The sequence below is a fragment of the Populus alba genome, chromosome 5 (assembly GCF_005239225.2).
Source record: "Populus alba chromosome 5, ASM523922v2, whole genome shotgun sequence".
NCBI lineage: Eukaryota > Viridiplantae > Streptophyta > Magnoliopsida > Malpighiales > Salicaceae > Populus > Populus alba.
Genome location: NC_133288.1, coordinates 18,894,589 through 18,906,165, shown reverse-complemented (window position 1 = coordinate 18,906,165; position 11,577 = coordinate 18,894,589). Strand labels below are relative to the sequence as shown.

At 37.3% G+C, this 11,577-nt stretch overlaps 3 protein-coding genes across 8 annotated transcripts; 2 read left to right on the top strand and 1 right to left on the bottom strand.

Annotated features, from left to right (window-relative positions):
• Positions 1 to 633: 633 nt before the first annotated feature.
• On the top strand, positions 634 to 5,459 carry LOC118061786 (DEAD-box ATP-dependent RNA helicase 39). Its single transcript, XM_035075355.2, has 9 exons — positions 634 to 1,379; positions 1,741 to 1,836; positions 1,924 to 2,112; positions 2,293 to 2,433; positions 3,306 to 3,446; positions 3,537 to 3,679; positions 4,043 to 4,172; positions 4,400 to 4,448; positions 4,716 to 5,459. The coding sequence occupies exons 1-9, from the start codon at positions 840 to 842 to the stop codon at positions 5,213 to 5,215; spliced, it is 1,929 nt and encodes a 642-aa protein (XP_034931246.1). The 5' UTR covers positions 634 to 839; the 3' UTR covers positions 5,216 to 5,459.
• Positions 5,409 to 6,191, bottom strand: LOC118061787 (uncharacterized). Its single transcript, XM_035075356.2, has one exon. It carries the CDS (start codon positions 5,932 to 5,934, stop codon positions 5,533 to 5,535), a length of 402 nt encoding a protein of 133 aa, XP_034931247.1. The 5' UTR covers positions 5,935 to 6,191; the 3' UTR covers positions 5,409 to 5,532.
• Positions 6,192 to 7,494: 1,303 nt separating this feature from the next.
• LOC118061788 (embryogenesis-like protein) lies at positions 7,495 to 10,044 on the top strand. Of its 6 annotated transcripts, XR_012169881.1 has the most exons (4): positions 7,495 to 8,061; positions 8,438 to 8,657; positions 9,208 to 9,537; positions 9,665 to 10,044. XR_012169881.1 is itself a non-coding variant. In XM_073409248.1 (2 exons), the coding sequence occupies exon 1, from the start codon at positions 7,512 to 7,514 to the stop codon at positions 8,055 to 8,057; it is 546 nt and encodes a 181-aa protein (XP_073265349.1). In that variant the 5' UTR covers positions 7,495 to 7,511; the 3' UTR covers positions 8,058 to 8,061; positions 8,171 to 8,196. The 6 variants fall into 6 exon arrangements, 1 of the variants encoding a protein (XP_073265349.1); XR_012169880.1 differs by having other exon boundaries at positions 9,246 to 10,044; XR_004689649.2 differs by having other exon boundaries at positions 9,208 to 10,044.
• Positions 10,045 to 11,577: the final 1,533 nt, after the last annotated feature.

Genomic DNA, 11,577 nt, shown 5'->3' with positions numbered 1-11,577 from the left:
AATAAAGATACTTTGTGGCAACCATCTACGGTGGTGGTCTAGTGGTAAGAGCCTGAGATCAAGAGATTTGCTCCCTCTGTGGTCTCAGGTTCGAGCCCTAGATTGCTCATATGATGGCCACTAGAGGCTTACATGGTCGTTAACTTCAGGGCCCATGGGATTAGTCGAGGTGCGCGCAAGCTAACCCGGACATCCACGTTAAACTAAAAAAAAGAAAGGTACTCTGTGGCTGGTGATCCTTCGCTTGAATCATACAAAGAAGAACGGGAAGGAATCAAACTTTGGTAACGTGCTAAATCAAGGGTTTTTAGAAGTTGAAAGGCTCGGGCATCTGAACACAGTCTTTAGCATTTTGAAGTATATTCTCAATTTGGTAGGGGAGAGCCAAAATGTTCTTAATCCAGAGAGTAACACCGACTAGCTTGATCAATTTAAAATTGGGCATGCTCTTACTTTTCACGTTACCGGCCTCCACATACACACAGACTGAGAAGAATACTCTGTTTCTTGAACCCTAATTCAGTGAAAATCACAGTAATCAAGTAACGATCGTTTTAGTTTTTATGCAAATACAACATTTCTCCAAGGGCAAAAACGAAAAAAGAAGAGGAGGAGAGGCCTTTTTAAAGTTCAAGGGCTGCAGGAAACTTTGATTACTTGCAAATAGCCCATGGCCACCATACGACTTGTCGTGTAGATCCTCGAGGGCCAAGTAGACATTTCCGTCAGACCCACTCTATCCGTTTATCAAAATCCATTGTCAAGGAGGCGAAGGAAAAACCTCAAAAGCAAACACATAAAAACCTCAAACCAAAAACCCACAGAAAATCCAAAACAAAATGCAAAGAACCATGGCAGCTGCAAGCTCTTCAAGAACTCTACTAAACCTCTCTCTGTCTTCTTCGACCAAACTCTATCATACCTTTCTAAAACTCCCCAAAAAACCCAGTAGGGTTTTACTAGGGTTTAACTTTAGACCCTTGTGTACTTTGTCATCAACAACAGCAGCAACTGAACCGGATGAAATGAAACACTCAATCCTACTAGAGAGACTGAGACATAGACACCTTAAAGACTCTAAAAAACCCCAACTAACTGACACTCAAACACAAACCGCACTAAAACCAGTTGTTCTTATCGAGGGTGAAGAAGAAGAAGATGGGTTTAAGAAGTCTAAGAAAGGGAAAAAGATTGCGGGTAGTTTTGAGGAATTGGGATTGAGTGAGGAGGTTATGGGGGCTGTTAAAGAGATGGGGATTGAGGTTCCTACTGAGATTCAATGTATTGGTATTCCTGCTATTTTGGATAGTAAAACTGTTGTCTTGGGTTCCCACACTGGGTCTGGAAAGACTCTGGCTTACATGTTGCCTCTTGTTCAGGTGTGTTTTTATCTCCATTTTTCATCGATTGATTTGCTTGTTGCTTTGATTAAGATTTTGGGTTTCACTTTTTTTTCTTTTTCACTTCTGGGTGCATTGAATTTTGGGAAGGTTTGGCGGTTTGGTTGTGTTTTTGGAATTGCATTGTGGTTCAATGCATATTGAAATTGTTGAAATATGGATTTTGTGTGTTTTCTCGTCTATTATTTTAACATTTATAGTTCGCTAACATTCATTCTTGGCGTCGACTACTTCGTATCCTTGTGTTCAGAAATGGTAAACATAAAATCGTGTGAATTGTGTTAGTTTTTTAGGTGTTAAATCAAAAAGAAAATTTCTGTTAATTTTGTTTGTCTTATAGTTGCTGAGACGGGATGAGGCCTCGTTGGGTAGGCTAATGAAGCCCAGGCGTCCACGAGCTGTTGTTCTATGTCCCACAAGAGAACTATCTGAGCAGGTTTGTTTTCCATGCTTTCAGTTGAATTTGGACCTTTCTCAACCTCTGGCTTTGCCTTTGCAATTGATAACAATAAATGGGTTTTAGGTTTTTCGAGTGGCAAAATCTATTGGTCATCATGCACGTTTCAGGTCTACTATGGTCAGTGGGGGTGGCCGGATGAGACCCCAGGAAGATTCATTGAATAATCCAATTGACATGGTAGTGGGAACCCCTGGTAGGGTTCTTCAACATATTCAGGATGGGAACATGGTTTATGGTGACATAAAATACTTGGTGAGTATCTAAATCCTTTCATTTATTTTCACTTTTCTAGAACAAGTGATCGTGTTTCAAAATTTTCAATATGGTTGTTTGGACCACTGCTTGAAGATACGGTGAAGAACTCGCTTATGGCAGCTTCTTCTTGCTGCAATGACTTTGTTGCATTTTATGATGTTGCTAATCTTTTAGTAGGTGTTGGATGAGGCAGACACCATGTTTGATCGTGGCTTTGGTCCTGACATTCACAAGTTTTTAGGCCCATTGAAAAATCGCACATCAAAATCTGATGGTCAAGGGTTTCAAACTATTTTAGTCACTGCAACAATGACAAAGGTACGCAAACTTGGATGATCATCTTATTGAATGAATGGAAATCTCTGTGCTGTTTTCATAACCTAAAATAATTTTGCTTTCCATTGCTTTTACAATTGAGTGCACATAGACACAGACACATGCACATGTTTTGAGTCTTATCTGAATAAGCAGGTCTTGTGGATGCTGGCATGCTAACACATCAACAAATTTTCCTATATTTGTCGTTCCCATATGCAGCGGGAATGAGAATGGGCATTACTTCTTTGTGGTGTATCTAAATGGCTTGTTTACACGAGAAGTTGCTTAAGGGTGACTCCTGTCTTGTTCTGCTAGATATCTACTTAGACCTTTTGACTAATTACTACTTACATGTGTTGCTTCTGCTGTATTAAAACTAGGGAAATGCTACAGCAAAGGATTACATTTACTTTACTGAATTCTATTTTCTCTCTCTCTTTTGGACCTGATGGGGATGGATGAATTTTCTCAAGCTACTTCTGTAATTTCCCAACATTTTGAATGTTTTCCTCATTTTATTCTTAGCTTCCACAAATCCTTACTTTGTTCCAAGTCAGCATACTTTAAGGATGTAGCATCTTATCACCTTCATCCTCTTATGCGATTAAAGGGGGTTGATCAAGCTCTTGATAAATCCTTGAAATTTTCAGGCTTCTAGCTTTTATCAACAATCTGTTTTATATAAACAAATCCATATATAAATGGGCATGTGTGTTTAGGAGCACACGCTCAGTTGTCTATATATGCTATCAATATCCACCTTCAGTTTGGTGAATGGTTATTTATTTGTTAGCTGAAAATCATTGAGCTTGATTATGCACATAACTTTCTATTCAAGGAATTTGGATAGTTGATCTTTAGAGGTTTTGCAGGCAGTTCAAAAGCTGATTGATGAAGAGTTTCAAGGAATAGAGCATCTGCGCACGTCAACACTCCATAAAAAGATAGCATCTGCTCGTCATGATTTCATAAAGCTTTCAGGTTCTGAAAACAAGCTGGAAGCATTGTTGCAGGTCAGCTGTTCTTGTTCACTGCTGTTTTTTCCTACCAGATGTTCTTGTACACAAATGGTGATGTTTAGTTAGGATGCCATGTGATTGCAGGTTCTTGAGCCAAGTTTAGCGAAAGGAAATAGAGTGATGGTGTTCTGTAACACTTTGAATTCCAGCCGTGCTGCGGATCACTTTCTTGCTGAAAATCAGATCTCCACTGTCAATTACCATGGAGAGGTGCCAGCAGAACAGAGGTGAGATGATCCAAAATGTTTTTTTGCCCCCCTTCTTGTATCTGCAATCTAACTTGTGTGTATGATACAATAGATGCTGATTTTTATAAAAGCACCTGACTTGCCTGTTTTTCATCCAAAGAGGAAAAAAGAATGCGCTAGGTATTTGCGCATTCATCTCCATCTATCTGCATGCATGTAATAACAAATATATACATGTTTACTTGATTGTCTACCTTCTATGAAGACTTTCAATAACGACTGCTTACAAATATTTCCAACCATCTAATCTTGATATTTGATACTTTCACTGCATCATTGGTGTGCATGCAGGAATGTTAGCCTGTAGTACTTAACAAACTGTGTTTTTCCTTGTGAACTCAGGGTTGAGAATCTGAATAAGTTTAAGAGCGATGATGGAGATTGCCCCACATTGGTCTGCACAGACTTGGCTGCTAGAGGACTTGATTTAGATGTGGACCATGTCATCATGTTTGATTTCCCCTTGAACTCTGTAAGTAACTTTTTTTTCAGTTTCAGTTGCTAACAATTGAAAGTCCAATCCCTATGGATGCCAAGTAACAGTTTTTATTACATTTCTCGGGGTTGAATCTTGTTAAATCCCAGAGGATGTTTGGAGGAGGGGAAGGACTGCCCCTATGGTGGTGCATTGATTATTACACTGAAAAGTAAAAAATAAACAAGTCTAATCCATGCATTTTTTTTCTTTGACCATTTTAGATTGATTACCTACATCGCACAGGAAGAACTGCTCGAATGGGTGCAAAAGGTAGGTGTCCTGCAATTTGCTGAAGCAATGTGGTATACTCTTAAATGTTGAAAAGAAATTTGAAACTGGCACATTAAGATCTATTTGTGCAAAAAAAAACCAAAAAAACAAAAAATTATGAGCCAAAACTTATTTTTCACAATTAATTGTCATCTCATTTGAATTTGCAAGTGGAAATATGAACCCCGCCCTTAAAGAAATTCTGTAAATTTGTGGCAATCACCTTTTTCTGGTTTTAGATTTAGATGTGTCTTCTTGGTGTTACAGGGAAAGTGACAAGCTTGGTGGCTAGAAAGGATCAACAGTTAGCTGCTCGGATTGAAGAGGCAATGAGGAAGAATGAGAGCTTGGAATCCCTCACAGTAGATAATGTTAGAAGAGACATTGCTAGGGCTCGAATAACCGAACAGCAGGGGAAGAGTGCAAAATTGATTAAAGCATCCAATCAGAAGAGCAATAATAAGTCAGCAACCGATAAACCACCCAGTGCGCGGACCAAGGCTACATCTTCGGTGATGAAATCTGGAAAAGCATCCAGCAGTGCAAGGACCAAGGCTACATCTTCGGTGAAGAAATTTGGAAAAGCATCCACTCCAGCAAAATCTGTCAAGGCTGTTAAGGTTGCAAAAAGAGTCAAATCCTCCAGTGCAAGCTACTCTAGAAAAACATCTCCAGGTGTGAAGAAGCAAGTGGAGAAGCTAAGAGTTGTGGCGTTTAGGGGGCGGTCTTCTTCATCTAACAAGAAAGAATCATTGAGGCCCAGTTGATTCTTGTTAAAATAAATATCAATTCATATCAAACGCTAGTGTTCTGGTTTGCTTTCTCTTCCGCTAGTCTAATATTTGTGATGATTATTATGAGGGAATATGCTGGCTTTTTCTCCCCCATCTTTCCAGGGAGAGCACCGTTCTATTTTGGCCTTGCAGCTGTTGAACAATGCAATCACTGAGTACATAAACCGTAATTTACTTTCTTATTTATAGAAAACTTTCTGCGGACATATTGATTGAAGCAATTGTGTAAAATTACAAACACTAGGACATTTCAAATATCAACGCCCGCTTTTCAAAGCCCACAATTTTTTTCACTTCCAGGTGAGGAGTGGGCGAGGATTTTTGGCAGGGGTAACAACGTTTCCATCTGAGTCATAAATGATGACGCCTGAAAAATCAGGTAGCTGACACTTCCCTCCCATGAGTATGTTCTTCCTCCAGACTGAAACTACCTGTTCACCACTGAACATGCTGTCATCACGACTGCCTGCATGGATGCCATGTTCTCCTGTGCCCAACATCGTATCTACAGTGTTGAGTTGTATAACAGGATCGTGGTCGCTGGGTCCATAACAAGCACTCCAACGACGCCATTTACGAGAATGAGAAGCACACATGAACAAGGCAAATGCACACAAGAGAAGAGTCACTGCAGGCAGGCCAAGTCCTGATGAGCTTAGCGGTATTTGTTTCAAGAGAAGCTGGCGTGCCATGGGATCGAATGTTTTGGTGCTTGGTTCTACGTGAATGTGTGAGAGTTTATAAAGGCTGATTTTTGCCAAATGGGGTGGTTGGATTTTAAGGATTTGTTAGGGTTTAGATTGAGACAATTGACTAGAAAGTGGTGTGTGGTTTTGGTGACCTTTTACCTTTGACCTCCACCATTCCATGCTAATCAAACCCTGCAAACATGTCACATTATCCTTGCATGCCCTGCCAAGAACAAAACAAAAAATATAGCCCAGGTCACATTTAGGGGTTTTTTTTGGTAATGGGTTTATTCATGGGCCATTGTGACATTCACAAGGCCCAAATATCCACGCCTTTTCAATATTTACGAGATGCATGCCCACGCGCTGCCGCGGGCTTATAAAATAAATATATTTAATAGTGTTATAATTATGAACCAACGCTAGATAAGTAATAGAAACTAAAGATATGATGGAGCTAATATTTCATGACAGCAAAACTTAGAGATTGAACAAAATGATTTGTAGCAATCCATAATGTTTTGGGAGGAAAGATACATTGCTTTCGCCACATGATTTAGCTTTTTTGTTAATAAAAAGAAAATAAAATTACAAAGCTAAATTTTCTACCAATTTAATATTAAAAAAAACCAACAAAGATAATTTTGGAAGGAAAAAAACCTATAAGAAAAAACATTGTAGCAATTGATAATGTTTTATGAGGAAAACTACAGTGGATAAATACTGTAGCAATCCTTATTGTCTTTCCCTCTTTATTGTATTATAATTCTTAACCAACTTAATATTTTTTAAAAAATAAACAAAGATAATTTTGGAAAAAATAATAAAAACACTGTTAATTTTAGAAAAAAAATTTAAAAGAAAACACAAAAAAGGAAAAAAAATCCACTGTAGCAATTCATGATATTTTGTAATGAAAGCTACAGTGCTTCCCCACATGATTTAACATTATTTATAATGACTTTTAATAGTAATTTTCAACAATGTTTTGTGAGGAAATCTACAGTGTTTTCCCCACATGATTAAGCTTTATTACAAAGTTAAATTCTAACCAACTCGATATTAAAAAAATAAAATCGACGAAGATAATTTAAAAAAAATATTACAAAAAAGAAAAACACAAAAGAAACTGGAAAAAAAAACCATGTTTGTATCAATGTTTTGTGAGGAAAAACTTGTATTTATTTGTAATTGCAATTATTAAACAGCTTAATATTTAAAGAATAATTGACAAAGACAATTTTAGAAAAAAAGAAAAAAAACACATAAGAAAAAACACTGTAGCAATCCACAGTAATTTGCAAGGAAAGTTATAGTGCTTTCCTAACATATTGTAACTGTAATTTTTAACCAGCTCAATGAAAACCATGCAGAGAAACACTGTAGCAATCAACAATGTTTTAAAGAAAAAAATTACAAAACTAAATTATTAATCAACTCAAGAAAAAAAAATTACAAAGCAGAATTTTTAACCAGTTCAATATTTAAAAAGTAAAATCAATAAAGAAACATTTTAAAACACACTGTGGATTACTGTTGTAATCCACAGTGATCAGAAGTGAAAATCTCGAGAGCCAAAAATGCAGAAACAATTACCGATTTCTCTGTTCAAATTGCTTTTGACACACCCTTTTGAACATTCTCCAAAACCCACAAATACACTTTCCCACAAATATCTCACGCTGATTTCATCTCAACTCGTTCCCAACTCAGTCGAATCTCCTAACCCCAAATTTCTCCACGCCCCCATCTCAAATCTCCACACTTTCACACGCCCTTTTAGACGGAGCCTCCGAAATCGGTCCCCAACTGGCCACACTCGAAGAAGGCACAGTACTGAATCTGGAAGTGGGTCGGTGCCCGAGTTAGATGTAAACAAAGAAGTTGACATGATAAACCTCAAGTTTGCAGAGGCAAGAGAGGAGATAGAGATGGCTATGGAGTCGAAAGAAACTGTCTATTTTGATGAAGAGGCAGAGTGTGCAAGGGCTGCAGTAAAGGAAGTTATGGACATGTTTGAAGGGCTATTAGGGAAATTGCAAGAGAGTAAAAAGGCAGCTTTGCAAAGGTCGATGGGGCTCAAGATGGAGCAGTTAAAGGCCGAGCTTCAACAGTTAAATGATTAACGAGGTTGGTGACCACAGGTTTTAGCTTAAATTCTGTTTGGAACGTTCCATTTTCTGGGGTTTTGTAATGTATTATGTTCTCATTGAGAATAATTTTGATATTGATGTTACAGGATGAAGGGCTTTGTTAATGGTAGAAGAGGAGTAGAGATGCTTTTGAATAATGGATTAGTTCTTCAAATTTAATGATGTTAATGGCGCTAATAGCAAAACACTGTTGCCTTCTGACTTCGAAGATTTTTTTACGCAACTTAGAATCAGTTTTGACAAGATGAGGCCTCTACAATGAATGGTCATGTGCTTCTACCATGTTCATGCTTCGATTGATGGATTATAGCTTGCTTAAGTAAGTTATATTTCTCTTCTAATGGATTTTACAGATTTTATTATGAGCTGGTGAGATATTGCTGGTGTTGAGCTTTGAATGCACCAATGCAGCTGATGCAATTACATGTATCCAAATTCCACAGAGTAGCTCCTTGCTCTTAAGAACCTGCCGAAGATCAGGATGGAACGGAAGCATAAAGATTAGGAGAAAATGTTATGTTTGTCATCCCTCAAGCTATCTGCGGTTTTCGTGACGACGAGCCAACTTCACACGTAATTGTTTATTTGCGCGCAGTTTTGTTTATATGGGGAGTGGTATTTTTATTTATAAATAATCTTTTTAAAATAAAATAAATCTGACGATTATAGATATTATCCGAGGCATCTAGATAAAAAAATTTATAATTTTTTATTTTTTAAGATAAAAAATATATGAATTTTAGAGTATTAATTAATTTAAAATTTAAAAATAAATATCTTTGTCTCTTGAATATAACTTTTTTAATTATTTATTACTTTAAGTTATTTTATATTTTTCTTATAAATATACTAATTTTATATTAGATAGTTTTTAAATTTTCTGATTATAATTGTTTTTACAAAGTTTCAATTATTAACTTAGTTCTTAGATTAAAAAAATAAATTAAATACTTAAATATATTAATTAACTATTATTCCTAAGCACTCAATAATCTTTAGCCGTCGGAGTGCTCTGAAATTCCCAGGAAATACTTTCCGAACCATTAAAGTTCTGTTACGACTCTACTGGATTAACAGGCGCTAAAGATGCCGCTTTTTTTTTTTTTTTTTTTAACTTCTACAGAGGACTATGAAACACTGAATTCTTGGAATTTTCTTCAGGCCTGACTACCTGAGGTCAACGGCTCGCGTTATTCTTTTTGCACTATCCCTGCCTCTTTGTACCCGTTGTCTTCTACTTGTAGTTTTGACAATCCCCTGCTGTTGTAGTGTGCTTATATCTCAAAATGTTCAACGAAAATGGCAGACTATAAGCCACAATTCCTTTTGAAGGATTAGGAAGGTCTTCAACCGTCCTCTGTCCTCTTTTCTGGGTTGCAAACCAGGAAAGCTTGTAGAACTTAATCCGTCGAAGCCCAAAAATATGGGTGATTAAGATGAAAAAATGCAACTTGTAAGCATGCATGCTCCTGAAGCCCCTTACAATTTCATGCAATAATAGGAAGAAGATATGTTTAAATCTCTCTTTGATGGGTCATAGACTGCTCAATAGCTGTATTTATGTTTTCGTTTTGAGGCAGGTGGATCCATACGGGTGTTTCTAAAGCTTTTGATACATCGGCTGGAGTAAATTTAGTACATGAATGGGGCCTTGTTTTATTAAGAGTGATGGATATTGCCAGCAACATTAAAACTCTTTCAATTTCCCTTGCGCTTTCCTTCGCCAACACCTGACTTGTTCGAGGAACTAGAGGCTTCATCTCTTTACTGCATTTTTCATGTTATTGATTTCCTAGTTGATGCTGAAAGGGCTTGCTTACAGCTGATCCACAGTTACTTTCTGATGCTTTCACACAATCATGTTATGGAGTAAATGTTTAGCGTTATCATTCTCTGTACTTTTAATACTGGTTAAAGTTGAGATGTAGAGGGGAAAGAATGTAGATCTCAATTTTTGGAAGTCAGCAATGCCATTGTTGTTTTGACGAAGGACTTTGCTCTGGTAGATTGGCGTGGCATAATAAATAGTAGGTTTCTTTAGTTATCTGACATGACTAAGTGTTGTGTCAATTTGAAATTTAGGATGTTCTTCTGGAACTAGGTCCATGAACTGGTAAGTAATTCGTTAGGTGTTCTTTGGTCAGTGACTAGAAGTTTCTCTTCCTGGAAAGCATATCTAATTCATGATACAGTATAGTGTGTCCTGGAAACTCCAGTTCAACACAATAACGGATATCCACTTTCATTTCTTCCTTACAAAGATAGTGGCTCCTATAGATAGAAATTGACCTGACCTTCTAATATCTACATTTCAGTGATGTGAAGTTGAAAATACAGTGTGGGGATCTTCTTATATTGTTGGATATTCAAGTGAACAAACATACAATGGAAGACGTTGGTTTTATGATGACATTTCATAGTTTAGACTTCTTACAAATACTCCATTGCGCCAAAGGAAGAAAAGAAATTGGAGAAATGTGGAGATAAAATCTCATTGCATTATTAAAGTAGTTTTCATCATGCTTCCCCTACTTCTAATTAGTGTTTATGGCAATTCCTGTGTTGTCTCTCTGTAAGCTACCTGTGTCTTCTTTTTCTTTCTTCTAGAACACAGCCTCATAATAGAACTCGTCATTTTTTTTCCTCCTCCTTCTAGGATTCAGTTTCATAATAGAAACTAGGAGAGCAGAAAACGTGAATGCAGGTTCGAGATTTTTGTCTTGAATGTGTATGTTGCTCTCATCTGTTCCTATTAGCTTGAATTTGGCATTACAGAGTTTTAAATAATAAGAGGGTTTGAAACAAATCCATAGACAGGTGTTGATGACCTTTTTGAAACTGATTAAGAGTACTTGCAAAATGCGATCCTGGAATGGCTCACCTCACAAGCATTTAATCAGGAGATCGCATGCTGTGAAACCTCAGGGAGGGCTGGCTATTCTGAAGAGTGAATAATGTCTCGTGGCATGTTATGGGAATTTGTTGAATGTATTGTTAAGGCTATCTATCATGGTGCATCTCTGACGATGTAACGTGGTGCTTTCACTAAAAGTTGCATTAACAGGTGTAGAAGATACGAGTAATTTATCAGAGTTTGCCAATTGGTTCTCAAAGATGGTTGTATGGTATCCAGAAAGGTGCGTGAAATTGCAGTCTATAGTTTTCAAAGATGATTATTTGCTATGGAGGAAGACAAGACGTGTGAAATAGGGAACATTGGCAAATGGAATGATATGGCTTTTTGGGACAAGCTTAGTGGTTTAAAAAGAAGGCACTGCGAAATTGAACTCATATTGGAAGGTTCTTAGTTCTAACTTTATGGTTTTTGTTTGATTGCTATGTTTCAGTACAGCTTTTGGCTAGTATGGAAAGTGGCAAGTTCTGCAACTCGATGGCACCGGAGGCCAAGTCCAAGTCGAGAAGAGCACCAAATGGAACCACGATCGGATAAGTAGCTAGATTCCTTTTATTTAGAACTAAAACCGATTATCAT